We start from the raw sequence: 12,045 nt of genomic DNA on the forward strand, positions 1-12,045 counted from the left end.
CTCTGACAAATTCATGTTTAGGGCTGGTATCTTTTGCCAGTACATCCTGCTCATTGGTTGAGTGGTTGACAGTCATTTTGCATTCCTCTGCCTGCTCTCTTCCAGAAATTCTGCAGGCCATGGAATATGGAATGTCCTATGGACATTTTGCTGAGCATGGGGCTCAACGATTGTGTTGTCTGTGTGAATTTCACAGTCACACACAACCCTCTGCATGGAAGACTGTCACTGAAATCCATGGAACATCTGTGTGCAGCATTCTCACAGGACTGAATTCACCTTGTGACAAGAGACAGCTCTGTAGAGTGAAACCCTTTATTTTACAGCTGTTCTGCATAAGCAAATACAAGCACAGTATAGGAAGGGATAAACAAACTTCCCTATTTCTGCATCCACGCTTATTCTTGCCTTCAGTAATGTAACAATGGGTGGGCAAGCAGGACAGAAGCCCCAAGCATTGCTTGAGGAGGGCGATGGAGTGGAACTAGAGGGGCACCTCATCCTCCTGTCCCGGCACCTTCCCTGAAGCAGGTCTGGCAGCAGGGAGGGCACAGCAACAGCAGCAGCATACAGTGACAGCGCAATGTAGGAGAAGCAGCCAGAGATTCACTACCACAGGGCTAGACATCACCTCATATTGTGCTGCTGAAAATCAATGTTTAACTGGTTGCTTGACATACATGTCACTTAAAAAAAGGGGGTGACATCTCCTGCCCCGACCCTGCAGCAGCAAATTTCCAGCAGTATTGTTTGGAATGTGGACACACACCTAGCACTGTCTAAAATAAGTCCAGCAAACTATAAAGCAATGGACTGTTATAGGACATTGAAGACCAGTTCCCAATGTGATTCATATCTGAAATAGCACCTGGTATAAAGCAAGTCTCTGAATTAGTTTATCTTTGCTAGAGTATGCCAGGACATTGCTAGTAGATATAAATCACATTTATTATAAATTACCACCCAGATCATCTGGGAAAAAAGGGATTTATTTAAAATCAAAACAAAAAGACTGAGCATAATTTCAGCCTCCTCCCTCAAGCCACAAAAAAGCCAATGTTAGAAGATACATTATAGAGCTGAAGAGGAGAGAGAGGAATTACAGATACAGAAGGACTGGATTCTTTAGTGCAATATGCACATCAAACCAAGTTAGGATATTGTAGACTGTGTATCAGACCAGTGGTTCTCAACCATTTTTGTATCAGGACCTATTCGTAAACATTGATGGCCAGTCCCAACCCAGTGCCCTTCACTCCTGACCTGCTGCCCTCCACCCCCTAGTGTGTGGGACAGGGGTGGGTGTTTGGGGCAGAGGGAGCCCCAAACAGTCCCTTACAGGCTGGAACTCTGCAAGCCGCAAGGGAAAACCCACAGTTTCCCACATTTTTTCTCCTTCAAAAGGAGAATCCATTTTTAAAGTTTATTGATCCATTTCTAAAGTTTGTTCATGACCCTTTCATATATTCTTGCAACCCACTTTTGGGTTGCAGCCAATGGGTTAAGAAACACTGTATTAGACTGAATTCACTGCCTGGCAGGGCAGCAGATACCCCACTCCTCTCCTTCAATCAACACCCCAATGACTTTGGTCTCAAAACCAACCAGTGATCCTTCCAACCAGTGCAGCAAAGGTTGAGTACAAAGAGTGAAGTTTATTGCTCAGCTCCCTCCTTTACTGGTCCATGTCCCAGGCATAAAGTTATTTAATCCTAGATGTTCCTGCACTGTACTTAAAGTAGTATATTTCACTATCCTCTCTGTCTAGAGTATTTGTTCAGATCAGATATTACGAAGTTTGCTGTGTTCAGCTTGCAAGGTCAGTACCATTCATGAGTTGAAGACATTTTGTAGTCAGCTTTTGAAGCAATAATATCCACATAGGCACATGTCATTTGTATATGAGATAGGCCTGCATTGTTTTGCAAACATTGTTATCCCTACATAACAGAATCACCTACTTGAAAAGAGAAGAGAGAAAGGAAAAGAACACATTTCAAACCCTTTCTAGCCAATTTCTCGTCTTAAAATATCCCAAGAATTATTCCAGTGTAGATGCCTGTTAAATTAAGGATCCAGACATTCAGCATTAATGCATGAGCTAATTTCCAAATTCAGAGAGTAGTAAGGAATAAAATGTTGCATCCATTCAAGGTTTTTTAAATATCAATGATTTTCATCTAAATTAAATTATTTTATATTCTTTTATTAAATAGACACAGGTGGAGGGCATCACACATTCATCTGTGAAACCACCAAGTATGAAACCTACAAGTACCAAATGATTATTTCATATCTAACTTCCACACAATATTGCCTTAGTGTATGAGCACTAGAAAGAAAATTAATTGGCATAGCTATGGACTAGATTAGTGCTTCTCAGTCTGTGGGTTGTGACCCAAAGTGGGTCTCAAGAATATTGCAGTGTCACAAGTAAGTGCTAGAAAAAAGCGTTAAAGCGCGGGTTTCCCCGTGCAGGCTGGCACGTTCCAGCCACAAGGGGCTGCATGGGGCATGGCCAACACAGCCAGGCAGGGTCATGGGAGAAGCCCCAGCAGGCAAATGAAGGTAAGTGTATGGGGAGTGGGGACTGGAGGGCCAGGGCTTGGGAACTGCTGAGGCTGGCGGGGAAGGGGGCAGTGTGTATGTGCATGTGTGGAAGGGATAGGTGTACAAGGGTGGGGAGGCAGATGCCTACAGGCATTGGGGGAAGGTGTCCAGGCACTGAGGCTGTGGCAGGGCAAGGGTGTGGGGGAAAGACACCCACCCCTTCAGAGGGGCAAGAGGCATGGCAGGGAGCTGTGTGGCCAGGCTGATAACACCAGGACTGGTGCCTGTGCTCACAGAGGTAGGCTGGCCAGGAGATGCTGATTGGGGGCAGGGAAGGCCATGACCCAGCACAGGAGCCCCAGCCAAAGGTGAGGGTGGGTGGGAGGGTGCCACAGGCCTCCCTTCCTCCTCTCTCCAGCCCATGTTGGGCCAGACTTGCTGCACTGCTGCCCACATGAGCCAGAGCCACCGGAGCTGCCACAGCCACCACACTCTAACCCAAGCAGGACAGGGGCAGTTGGGGACTGGGCACTGGCAGGGCCAGGGGGTGTGGGTCAGGACAAGCCATCGATCTTGGCAAATGGGTCCTGGTACAAAAAAGGTTATGAACCACTGGACTGGATCATAAATACCCCCCCAAAAATGCAACACATTTCTATATTTCATCTTCTGTGGAGAAGTGAGCTCCAAATTACCTCACAAAGTCTGCCCAGTATTTGTTGCATTATGAAAGAACCACCCAAAGCACAAGCCAGGCCAAGGCCAACACAGAGTAAACGTACTGCGCTCTGGTTCTTGTGGGAACGCTGTGCAAACACTCCTTCTGCAAGCCGGCCAAGGAGGGAAATTCTCCTCGGACGCAGAGGTACTATATACACACCAACTTAATACATTGGTGGGAAATCCTTTTCTCATTTAAAAAAAAAAGTGGGGAGGGGGAATTGCACAGTAACTCAGTGTTTCTGAGGTAAACAGACATGTTTAAATTGAGTACAAGTACACAGAATTAGCAACAGAGCTGTCCAAGTGTAACAATACTGCATCCTTTGTACTTTGTCCTGCCAAAGGTAAAATATACCGTGCTCACTTCCGTACCGTTCACCCCTTTATAGACAAAAATCTGCCAGTCACATGACTGCGTATGTTTAGCACAATTGCGCCATTGCAAAGTCAGTAGCTTTAGTACAGGAAACTTTCAACAACTGATTGAGATAAAATCAGACATGTTGCTTTTGTGAAACAAGCTGCCCATGAAACTACATAGACACTTATGAATATTGTTTATCTCCAGCTGCCAACTTTATGAAACAAAATAACAGCAAAAAAACCCATTTCAAACAGTGAATTGTCCTTTTAGGATAGAAAGGCAGTAGACAACTTCTTCCAGAGCCCACGGAAGTGTAGGAGTGGGCACAATGTGGCCCGTGGACCAGAAGCGGCCCACCAGGCCATTCTATCCGGCCCACAGGACCCCTAAAAAAGTTAGAAAATTAATATTTATCTTCCCCAGCTGCCTGTCATGCAGCCCTCGATGGCTTGCCAAAACTCAGTAAGCAGCCCTCTGCCCAAAATAATTGCCCGCCCCTGCTTTAGTGGCATCACGCTTGTATCAATACTTCTCCTCTGACAACTGAAAGCTGTCTTGATCCTGGCTCACCTACGCTCAACCCTTCAATAGGCAGTGTAGCTGGCTGCCATTAGACAGAGGAGCAAAGCGGATTTGTTTCATATGACAGATTGTTTAGATGTTAGATCTAAAATAAGTCAGTATGGGGCACATGTAGCTAAGATGCCCAGTGCCTAGAAACTATACGCACAGCATTAAGACACAACACATTGTGTTTTGGTGGTTCACTAATATGTAACAGCAGTAAGAAATTAATTTAGGAACATGATGTTTCTTTGTTTTGGGACTCAGCCAATCAGCAGCACAGCTCTGAGGTTCTCGATGGGACTTTCTGAAGTGTTAAAAGAAATGATTCAAGAATTGTTAGATGCTCCCATCTTAAAGCGAAGGTAAAATTTCAAGAAAGCCAGTCAGTCATGACGTACGGATGGTGAGAGAGAAGTTATGGCATAGCTCATGAGCTAGCTGTTCTTTTAAGTCATGGCTGAATAATATTTGTAGAAGAAAAGTTGGAATGATTTTTTTTTTTAATTAAACAACCATTGTGGACCCATCATTTTAAAACTGTCACAAATGGGATCTGGCAATGAGTGAAGTTTCTCAGCTTAGTAAAAACTCTTTTACATTGAAAATGAAGTTTTAGAACTATGAAGCAGCCTAAACTTCATTTTCTTTCCCACAAGATAACCCAAAACTGAAGCAAATTTCTCAGGATAACTACAAAACCTTCCCATTGGTGCACAAGCTCCAGTATTGTTTTCAAATAACACAACTGTGTCTTTTATCTATTTCTATTGCATTTTTTTAGACAGCTCAAAAACACCATAGCAGCATTGATTAAACAGTGAAGAAAGGGTCAACAATATGATATTCACATTTCATGAAGAAAGAAACCATACTATTAGCAGTATTTTAAAAACCGAATAAAGCTCCCGTTACCATTCAGGAGACTTTTGGATGACCTGTTCAGGTTAAGTTGGCAAATATAAAAGATCAAGAAAGCAGAAAGCAGTATGTGTTAAGAGACAGACAGATTTATTTTTTAAATCCTTCTTTGAAGACACTGGTCCAATGTCCCATTATTTTTATGTTGATATCAAGATGGGAAAAGATATGACAGTTACTTTATTTGCACTCTGCAGGTGCCATTTTTCAAATATTTTTTCTTTACAAAAGGGGTATTAAATAATAACTAGAGAACCAGAGTACTGAGCAGTCACTAAACCTTTTTTTTCCCAATGCAACTTACTACATTGTAATATTTCCAAAATGAACCTACTCTCTTTTGCTAATGCTCCCAAATTATTTTCTGATAAACTCTCTCTCAGAAATCAAATGCTAGTTATCTGCTAAATCCCATTGATACACCATGGTAATCTGCATCCCAATGAGATACTGATTATTTGAACCAAACTTGGTCAAAATGCTTTCTTATTACAAATATTGCACAACCTTCCAAGCCCTCCTTTCACCTAGAGCACAGTCTTTTTGATATGTGCCCAATTCAAGAATGCCTTGCCATAGGGAAACTATTAGGGCTGTGTGAAGTTTCAGGTGGTGATTCGATTTAGAGGAGACTGAGCCTGATTCGGTGGCCAAATCTCAGAATCTGGATCAAATCAGGGGACCAATTAAAAGGTCCAAATTGATTAAAAACTCTCCAAATCTTCAGAAAAGATTTGGAGGGCTTTGATGATTTGGGCAGTCCCCAGTGGCTGCAGCAGGGAGCTGCAGCTGGCTTCAGAGCTGGTAAGTAGGGGGTGGCAGAAGGAGGCCTGGGGGGACCCCTGCCGGGCTCCATCCCCTCCCTGCTCCCCCAGCCCCCTGCAGCTGCCCTGCCCACCCTAGCTCCTGGCCCTTTAAAGAAAAGCCCCAGTGCTCACCGGATGCTGCTGGGCTGGGGAGTGATCCCCAGTGCCCCTCATTGCCCCATGCTGCGCATGAGCCCCCTGACCCTCCCCTCACATCCCCAGCCCCTCCACAGATGCTCCACCTGGACCAGCCCTGGGACTCACCAGCTCTTGCAGCAGGAGCAGTGAGTCTGGGGTTTTTGCTCTTTTTTTTTCTTAAAGGGCCAGTGCCATGGGGGAGGCTGGGGCAGTTGGGGGCTCATGCTTGTTATCTCCCTTGTTCACTGTTACAATACTCCTCTGAACAACTTTTACTACCATTGCCTAGGATTAGGGATCTACTCAATTTACAATGTCATGAAAATTGCAAAATAGGGCACTGTCCATGAAATCAGGCAATGTCTGCAAAATCCATGAAACAGGCAGAAAAAAAAACTTACTAAAAATAAAATGCTGGCTCCTCAGTGGTAGCCAGCAGTCCTCATGGCTGCTGCAGCCCCACTAGCACAAAGGTGAGCAGTCAAGATGGAAGCCATCCTTGCCACTGACTGGCTGAGTGAGCTGCCTGTTATGTAGCCCCAGCCCCCTCCACCAATCAGCAATGAGGGGTGCCCCTTGCCACTGACTGGCTAAGAGGACTGCCTGACATGCAGCCCTAGTCTGTTCCACCCATCAGCGATGAGGGACATGACAGACAGCTCTCAGGCAATCAACAGCAAAGGGCGGGGGAAGGGGGCACAGGATGGGCAGCACTCTCAACAAAGCAGTGAAGGATGAGGCCGGAAGAGACCCTCAGCCGATTAGAGGCATGGGGGAGGGCCCACTGCAATAAGCCCATGAAAATGGCAGGCAGCCCTGCAATCTGCCTGTAAAATCTGCCACCTGCTTCCTCAATTTGGGTAGGTCCCTTCCTATGACCCTTTGTCTACAGTCTTCAACTGCTTTTATTCTGTATGAGAGCGCAGAGGCTCGGAGACTTGTGCAAAGAGCTTTCTCTGCTGAGCCCAACAGGTGATGCATTATCTGTAGTGATACCTTTGGATTGGGAATGGGGAGGGGGTAGGGAGGGAAGGGGTACAGCCTCCAAAGTCAAATAGTTGGAAAGGTTTTTTCAAAGGGAGCCCGTGGAAATGAATTACCCTAATACCCTTATTGAGTTACCCTAATACCCTTATTGAGTTTTCATGCAAAATAATCTCCTTGCATTTCTGAATACCTCAGTCTTACAGCTGAAGACAACTTCCTGCTCGCCTAGAATGATAGACCAAGTGGAAATTTCAAGATCAGATGCTTTTTCTCTAATAGATATGCCTCTAGTTGAAACACAACTATTGTGCCTGCAGCTGCAATTAATTCACAGTAGATGTAAAGCCTGCATCACACCAAAGATGAGGCACAGTGATTACATTAGTCTCTCCTGGCACTAAAAATACCTGAAAATCTCATGCCCCACATCTTGAGCATTAATCTTTTATGTCAAACACAGGAAAGCAGAAGTACTAAAACCTTTGCAATGCATGAAGGACAGGGATACATTAAATCATGAAAGTAAAAATATATTGAGTTCAGTTGTACTGCCTAAAATGAGATTTTCCTAACTACATCTAGTTTGTACTTATCAGCAAGAACACCATTGCATAATCAATGGCCTTATTATTCTGAAAAACCAGAGCCAACTGAAAAGCTACATTAAAATGACAGAAACAGGGCCAGACGTCAGGAGATTAGGTACAAATTGTTCACAGATGTATTTTTATTATCATTATTATTATTGGCTGTAGTCCAAGGAACAGGGAGGGGGATGGGGGTAGGGGAAAAAAAAGTCTGAAGACTTACTGGTTGACCTCCCCACCATCTGTGATTGAATTTCTCTCGCCCTCGAAGATTGAAGCTGGCATCAAACACAGGGTCATACATTGAATTGCCAACGATTCCGTGTGATTCAGGATAGAGTCCCTTTGTGCAGAAGTAGATTAATTAGTGAACCTCTAACACACACAAACCCAGGTCTGCAGAGTTAGCCACAAATACCACTAAGTTTTTTTTTAAAAATGGAAAACTGCGTAACCCTCTAACTGCACCCAAATTAGAGATTTTCGTTTTAAGATAAGCACCTTTAGAATTGCAGTTATTCATTAGAGCAGCAGGAGATGATTCATCTGCCTACCCTGATCTTCTGTTAAAAATAAATGCTTCAGCATATTTTTATATTTAAATATGCAAATATGTAAAAAGCTGTAGTGTGTGTGAGAGTGTGTGTGTATCTGTATATCTATCTACCTAAAACTTTCAGTTCATCTTCATCAAATCAGTTCATGGTTAAAGTAAGCAATCCTTTGATGATACAAATAATTCCAAGCATTTTCATCATGCTTAATAAGAGTAAATGAATCCTAGCCATCTGTACAAGATGAGTAAATCTTATCCTCAATATAAAAATGGAGAAACTGAGGCAGGTCAGGAAAGTGACTTGTATCCAAAGCCACTATCAGAGCTAATGTAAAAATTGCCATTAGAATGGCAGGGTTCCTGCTTTGTAGATGCACAGGTCAGATGCTCATCTGGTATAAATTTGTGTCACTCCACTGATTTCACTTGTAACAGATCAATCCCTGAGGACCTCATCCTGTGACTTCAAATTTTTTTCCACAACATCTCTGAGGTTTAATTAAACATAGGAGTATAAATGACTGCAGAAGCAGGCTGTAATATAGAGTGTAATAGCTCTAAAGCATTTATCTGAGAATCCCAAAGCATTTTAACTCTTCTTCTTCTGTATAAAGCTCTTGAAAAACTTTAATACCACAAAAGAAAATAGGAAGGGAATGGTCCTTTTTTTAATTTAAAAAAAAAAATCTTTCCCTCCAAATAACCAGTTTACAATGAAGCACAAAGTACATTCAAGAAACCCCCCTCAAAACTTACAGTGGCCAGAGTGTACAAGTTAGGGAAGGTTTTTGTAGGGTACACGGGTCTCATGTATGGAGAATGTGTTCCACAAGATCCTGAAATGCAGTAAGTGTTACAAATATTAGAATGCAGGATTATCATGCTCTGAGAAATAAGAAGGTGTGTGCTTAATTAACAACTAAGAATCATTACATATGAAAAGATTGTAATGTTCATATTGCTTTTCTGCTGAAGGGGAGTAATCATGAATGTCAAAGTACAAGTAGTAAATGAAGACATTTTAGCGCAAATTCCTTTCCTTATGGCAAAGATTACAAGAACTAACAATTTGGCTACAGCATTGTAAAAATTAGCTAGTTTTAAAAGAAATGTCTTTTTGGTTGGTACCCTCCAGAATTCCCTTCTTACTGTAAGTGTTCTCATATTAACAGTAAAATAACTCCAAAATCAGACTCGTTTCAAGTGACGCACACACTGATTTAATATACCTGTAACTGAGATTCCAGAGTCACAGGGAAACTTTTATAGGACTTCCAGTAAGGCTGTAATAGCACATGCATTTGCTATTACACATTCAAGATGAATTCAAGATTAATTTTATTTAATCTACAAAAAATAAACTCCGCCTACTCCATGAAGCATTTCCAGAGACACAATGCACTTTTTCACTCTCATATTATTCTGTACTGTTGCTTACGTCCTAGTAATCATACCCCCATTTAAATTAACGGCATTTTTGTCTTTTGACTTTACTGGGAACACAATCAGGCCCCGCCCAGTTTGGCTCCAGTCTTGCACAGAGTCATGTTGACTCAAAGTGCTATACAAACAATGAAAACAATATGAGCACAAGAAAGTATCCTTTGTTTTTTCTAACAAAACAGATGTACGTACTTAGTTTTTCAATATTGGGCATGACCTTACTCCCTTTCTTCATATACGATGCACGGAAACCATCAACAGAAAAGATGATCAAAGGTGGACGAATAAAACTAAAACAAAAGAGAGATTACATGAACAGAAAGGAGCATTTTCAAACTGTTCTGCATTTCTGTGTACCCATTCAGTTAGACTAATGACTGTAAAATACAGTGCAATTCTGGAACTGTTAACTCTTTATATTAACAGATCAGTTTAATGTAATTAGTAACGTTTATATTTCAGCAACACCAAAAACCCTGACATTGTCCTTTGTGCAAGGTACATGAAATACATAGAAAAAAAGGATTTCAGTCCACATATGAATTTTTCACACATACACACACACACACACACACACACACACTTCACTCTACAAAAAAAGAGCCATGGGATGACTTTGTCAACTTGCATAAAACAAAAGGCCACCTCTCTTTTGCTGAAATGAGAACCTGGTCAGGAGGTCCAAACCTTCTAAACCTCATGCAGCTACAGTAAGGCCTGCTTTTTCAAACCTGGGGCCAACTGTTAGGCATTCATTGTGTATCCATTCCCAAGCGACTCAGAAACTGAAAACCCATAGCTTTCATTGAAGTCAATAGAAACTGTGAATGTTCAGTACTCTAAATGTCTAAACCAGTGATTTTCAACCTTTTTTCATTTGCAGATCCCTAAATACTTTGAATGGAGGTGAGGATCCCTCTGGCAATTTCAAACAGATGTACAAACCCCTTTAAATTGTATGTGTGAGTATTCCCATACTTTAATTGATCACAGTCATCTTTTGTGACTAGTCATCGCTCAGGTAGTCATCCCTTAGACATAATCTGCAGACCCACAGGTTGAAAATCACTGATCTAAGCTAAGACTGAGGCCCTGGTTCAGAAAGGTACTTAAGTGTATGCTTAACTGCAAACTTGCAAGTAGTCCAATTGGCTTCAATGGGCCTATTCACATTCTTCAAGTTATTCACATGCTTAAATACCTTTCTGACTCAAGGCCAAAACTAGTCATGTTTTAGCACCTCCTCCCCCCTCTTTTAATATGAAGTGGTATCTAAGAACCTAGTGTTTAAAGAAAAAAGTTTGAGAATGGCTCACATAGGGCCAATGCTTATTAAAGCCAGTGGAAAGATTTCGACCAGCTTGAGTGAACTTTGGTTCAGTTCCATACTTAGGTAGTTGAAGTGGGAAAGTTTATCAGCCTGTGGCCAGCAGACACTTAGTTCTTATACAGTGTTTTTCAGCCACAGAGCACAAAGAGCTTCAGTATCATTATCCTAATCTTACAAACAGGAAAAGGAGGCACCAGCAGGGAAGGGACTTTCCCAAGGCTATCTACAAAGCAGCAGTAGAGTCAAAAATTGTCCCCATGCTTCATAAACTCCAGATTAGCAGGCCAGTAGGCCACAGGGCACTTTAGTTGAAAATTACATGCAAGACACTTACCCTGCTGGGCATTCGGGAGCTTTTATGTCTTCACAGTCATCATCCACCCAATGGGTTTCTCCTACACAGAAAAGCATGTCATTCCTTTAAGTTGTTGATGAAACTACCAGGTTTACAAAGACCACCCGACCTCCACCCCAACCACACGCAAGAAGAAACAAATTATCCTGTGCTAATTTGGGTGAAATTGGCTTTTTATGTCCATTGCATGTGTATAGAACAAAATAAATTGGATAATTACACACTGTTATCAAAAATACAAACTTGGACCTGTAAGACTTAAAATCTAAATAAATATATTTCATTTTGAAGGCCTTATTAGATAGCTGCATAAATCTCCCAATGTTTTGAACCCTTCACAGTACAGAGCCACAAAGCAGTGGACACTATAAAAATGCAACCATTAACAAACTCTTAGTTTCATAGCTTAGCAGGACCCGTTTGACTTATGCCGTGAGATTATTCTAATGTTAGTCACTATCCTCTCTATGTTCCTTGCTGCTGCTTCTACTGTGTCTGAATTGGACCTGGGATACGCTTTGTACTTTCAGAGGTCAGCAAAAAGCCAAAACACCACCCTCCACCAGCTTGTTTTATGAGACTGCCATTATTCAAAAGGAACTGTAGTTCAATTTTAAAATTGCAGATGTTTCAGAAATCTTCTAGAACAGCGATTCTAACTGGCCATGAGAAGAGAGTAGGAGAGAAGCTTGAACATCAACAAAAGATACGAGTTACTTGT

At 42.1% G+C, this 12,045-nt stretch overlaps 1 protein-coding gene across 3 annotated transcripts in view; it reads right to left on the reverse strand.

Annotated features, from left to right (window-relative positions):
• The window catches only part of ENPP2 (ectonucleotide pyrophosphatase/phosphodiesterase 2), a 116,241-nt gene that overhangs the window by 47,000 nt on the left and 57,196 nt on the right, over positions 1-12,045 (reverse strand). For all 3 annotated transcript variants that reach the window (XM_019552262.1, XM_019552255.1, XM_019552269.1), the window contains exons 5-8: positions 11,304-11,364; positions 9,832-9,929; positions 8,953-9,032; positions 7,864-7,983 (exon numbers count right to left, since the gene is read on the reverse strand). In XM_019552262.1, the coding sequence (XP_019407807.1) occupies positions 7,864-7,983; positions 8,953-9,032; positions 9,832-9,929; positions 11,304-11,364 (359 nt within the window). The remainder of the gene's footprint in view (positions 1-7,863; positions 7,984-8,952; positions 9,033-9,831; positions 9,930-11,303; positions 11,365-12,045) is intronic.

This window comes from Crocodylus porosus, unplaced genomic scaffold (genome assembly GCF_001723895.1).
Source record: "Crocodylus porosus isolate Cpor-Errol unplaced genomic scaffold, CroPor_comp1, whole genome shotgun sequence".
NCBI classification, from domain to species: domain Eukaryota; kingdom Metazoa; phylum Chordata; order Crocodylia; family Crocodylidae; genus Crocodylus; species Crocodylus porosus.